A 3,805-nucleotide genomic window follows, 5' to 3' on the forward strand; every position below is an offset into this window, starting at 1 on the left:
AATTTTTTTAAAACATAGACATTGATTGGCCTTAGCTTTGAAAGGCAGATATTACTCCGTCCGTCTCAATTTATATAACATTTTTTTAATTTTAAAATTTTAAAAAATCTTTTTTTATTGTAATTTTTCCTATGTATTTTTAAATATCTTGAATTATAGATAAAGTATTAATACATATTAAGTGAATCATTTCTTGCATTTTTTATTTTACTGTTTAGAATGATTTGTCATGCATTCAATTGTATTTTTTTCTTGGCTTTTCATTTCCGTTATTTTTTTGTCATATTGCTTCAAACTCTTTTTCTTTGAGCTGAGATGATCTATCAGAAACAATCTCTCTACCTTCAAGTTATAAGGATGAAATTTACGTATATTCTAATCTTTCTAAAATTTAATTTAATAAATTACACGAAATATATTATCGTAGGCTATTCTTAAATGTTAAGCAACACTTGTATGCTTGGCTGGCTGGGGGAAAAAAGCTGGCAAAAGAAGTTGTATAGTTAATTATATATCATGAAATGAAGTGCAAAAGAATGAAATGATCACGTTACTGCTTTTATGGAGTTTGTCAAAAGGAGTTGAAACACGCGGTGGAAATTTGGTAAAAATCACATGATGGTTCCAATTAAATACTGTGTTCGTTTTAATTTATTTATCTAATTTTAATTTGATATAAAATTTAAAAAGTAACATAACGTTTGGATTCCATAGTCTTAAAATACATTTATAAAATACACCAAAATATCATTTATTCTCATAATCTTAGATATATAAAACATTTTTTTAAATAAAGTAAAAATAATAAGACAAATAAATTATAACGAGTTTTGTGTTATTTTCCCTTGGACCGTTACACAGTTGTCACATGAGAAAAAATCGATGAAATAATACTCCTTTTGTTTGACTTTGCTACTGATGATTGCAAAATCATAAATTTGACACAACCTTATTGGCTGTCACCTTTAAGAATGACACTGGCTCTATTAATGATTTTGTATCGAATTACATCACATGCTTCATCATTTTCGTAAACTCTTAATAATTTCTTTTAAATTTCATTTTTGTGATTGAACTTTCTAATCAATTATTGCACCTCAACATCCGTTGATTCTTTCAAATCAATCTCCAACCTCGCTCCACTTAGTTTTACCCAAACATTATATATTTATTGATTTGACGAAGCAAATTCAAATAAACCCCTCCCCACCTCTAGATAATATCTAGAGGTGTGCATTCGGTTTTTTGGTTTGGTTTTACACTATTCGGTTTGGATTTTCGGTTTTTGGTTTTGTACAAGTGTAACCCAATCCGATCCAAAATAAATTTGGTTTGGTTTGGTTTTTCTCTATTCGGTTTGGCTTTTTTCGGTTTGGTTATTCGGTTATGTCAATAATTAATAACATATATAACCAAAGTAATAATATTTAATCCCTTAAATATACTTTCTAATATAAATCATAAGTAAAACTTAAAACACAATACTTATAAGTATACCTATTGTAGATGTAATTCAAACATAAAAGGGAGAAGACACAAGTACCCCCTAGATTAGGACCGAAATCTCAGAGACACACCTTAACTAAATTAAGGTCCTATTACCCCCTTGAACTCATTTTTTTTGTAATTTTTTGTACACCTTTTGACTTATGTGGCACACCACGCGACTCCACGCAGTATATATATATATATATAATTCGGTTTTTTTCGGTTTTTCGGCTTTTATCTTTTAAAATCCAAAACCAAACCAAAAAACCAAACAAAGTAATTTATTAATCCAAAACCAATCCGAAAAACCAAAAAACCAATCCAAATAAAATTTCGGTTTGGTTTGGTTTGGTTATTCGGTTTAATCCAAATAGTGCACACCCCTACTAGATATACATAATTTTGCACAAATAATCCATATAACATTTACTATTACAATATTATTTACATGACAATCAATCACTATAAAAATGCCTAAACATAATCCTATAATTAACCTTTTTTTGTAATTAATTTAACTACTAATCAACAATCACTATGAACATAAGTACTTCTTAATAACATAATTAATATCAACATTACTATTTCCACGACTAATAATAAAAAATTTCAATATTAATAAAGAACCTGATTTTTTATCAAACTCACTGAGTGAACTCAGTTCAACAATTGACTCGTCCAAATTCAACTCAACATTCTTCAGCATAAACTCATTTCCAATGAGTTGATTGAACAGAACTGACTCGTTAATCGAGTTCTTCTTCTTGTGTTGCATCGATTCTTGAATGATTTTTATTAACATTGCATTCGATAATCTTCGAATTCCTCTTAATCCGCCCATGATAATTTCTGGGCTTGCCTGTTTTTTATGAGTTTTTTCGAAGTTTTTTCTTCGAAAAACAAGAACTGAGTCATGACTAAGATTCTTGATTCGACTCGGTGAATCACCGAGTAGGAAAATTTCTTTCACATTCACTAATATTATATGCTTGAAATTTCTTCTGATTCGACCAAATAGCATTGGATAACAAGCCCATCTTCTTAAATTCATTGGAACATGATCCATAAACCCGGATAATGAATTTTCCGGGTCAAGTTCATAGGCGTAAAACCCGATAACTGACCCATAACTCAATTGAATTGACTCAGTACTGTTGTAGTCTTCATCAATGAAATTGCTCTGTTTTTTGCGACCCCAGATGGGTTCTTCATTTGCATTCGCTTTATTATGGGTCGAGTTGAAAGTGGTAGAATTGTATTCGTAGCCATTGATGAGTTTGAAGAACGAGGTGTTTTCTTCAACAATGGTGTTTTCAAAAAGAATGGATTTTTTCGGGAAAACGAACAAAATGTCGGATTTTGAGCTGATTTTGGATCTGTAAATGAGTTTTGTGAACAATTTCAGTTCTTGAACAGTGACAGATTCAATTACATGGGCTACAATTAAATCACTCATGGATCTTGTTCCTTTTCTGAACAGAGTACCCATTCCTTGCAATGCATGTTGTTGAAATGATGGAGATTTTGAATTTTGAAGTTTGAATCTTGAAGATGGTTCAAAAGTTGAGATTGTAAAGAGGAGAAAAGTGATGAAGATGAGAAAAACACAAATTGAGATTATCAATTGTGCTCTAAACAGAGTGTTGATGGATTTTAATGGAGAAAGATTTGTTTTTTGCTTGTTTTTGGTGATAATGGTGGATTCATCTTCTGGGAATAAAATGAAGAAGAATCCCATTGCTTTAAATCCCATACTTTTTCTCTTTCTTACACAGAGACACACAGTGGAGAGAAACTGGAGAGGTTATTTTTTCTTGCTACATATATGTGTGTTTCTCAGCACTCTGTTTTTGGCTTTTTAGCTGTGTATGTGTATGGGGAAGATGAAGGATTATGAGAGTTCAGAGGAGTCTGTTATTATATTTTGTTTGTTTTCCGCTCGGAGTTTGGTATTTGTACAATTAAATTTAAATTTGCGTATTGCGTTTTTGAAAGAGGTGCTTTTAAATGGATCTTTCTTTCGGTAGACTTTGTATTGTTTTCTTGTTATTTAATATATTTTTTCACTGTTTTCAAATTCTTCACTTGAGTCAAGGATTTTTTGGAAACAATCTCTATTTTCACGAGATAGTAATAAGTTCTATATACTTTCTACCATTTCTAGACTTTATTTGTGAAATTTTATCAAGTATGTTGTTGTGGTGGTACTTTTAAAAGGACTTTTCATACAAAAATTTGAAGTCGAGAGAATGAATCTCAATCATAGAAAATATTTCAAACTCATCTGCAAATTATTAGTTTCATCTTCGAACTATTG

General features: G+C 30.3%; 1 protein-coding gene across 1 annotated transcript; it reads right to left on the bottom strand.

Moving 5' to 3' along the window:
* Positions 1 to 1,898: 1,898 nt before the first annotated feature.
* Positions 1,899 to 3,420, bottom strand: LOC125865408 (uncharacterized). Its single transcript, XM_049545601.1, has one exon. The coding sequence runs from the start codon at positions 3,239 to 3,241 to the stop codon at positions 2,024 to 2,026; it is 1,218 nt and encodes a 405-aa protein (XP_049401558.1). The 5' UTR covers positions 3,242 to 3,420; the 3' UTR covers positions 1,899 to 2,023.
* Between the last annotated feature and the right edge of the window lie 385 nt (positions 3,421 to 3,805).

This window comes from Solanum stenotomum, chromosome 5 (assembly GCF_019186545.1).
Source record: "Solanum stenotomum isolate F172 chromosome 5, ASM1918654v1, whole genome shotgun sequence".
Taxonomy (NCBI): Eukaryota; Viridiplantae; Streptophyta; class Magnoliopsida; order Solanales; family Solanaceae; genus Solanum; species Solanum stenotomum.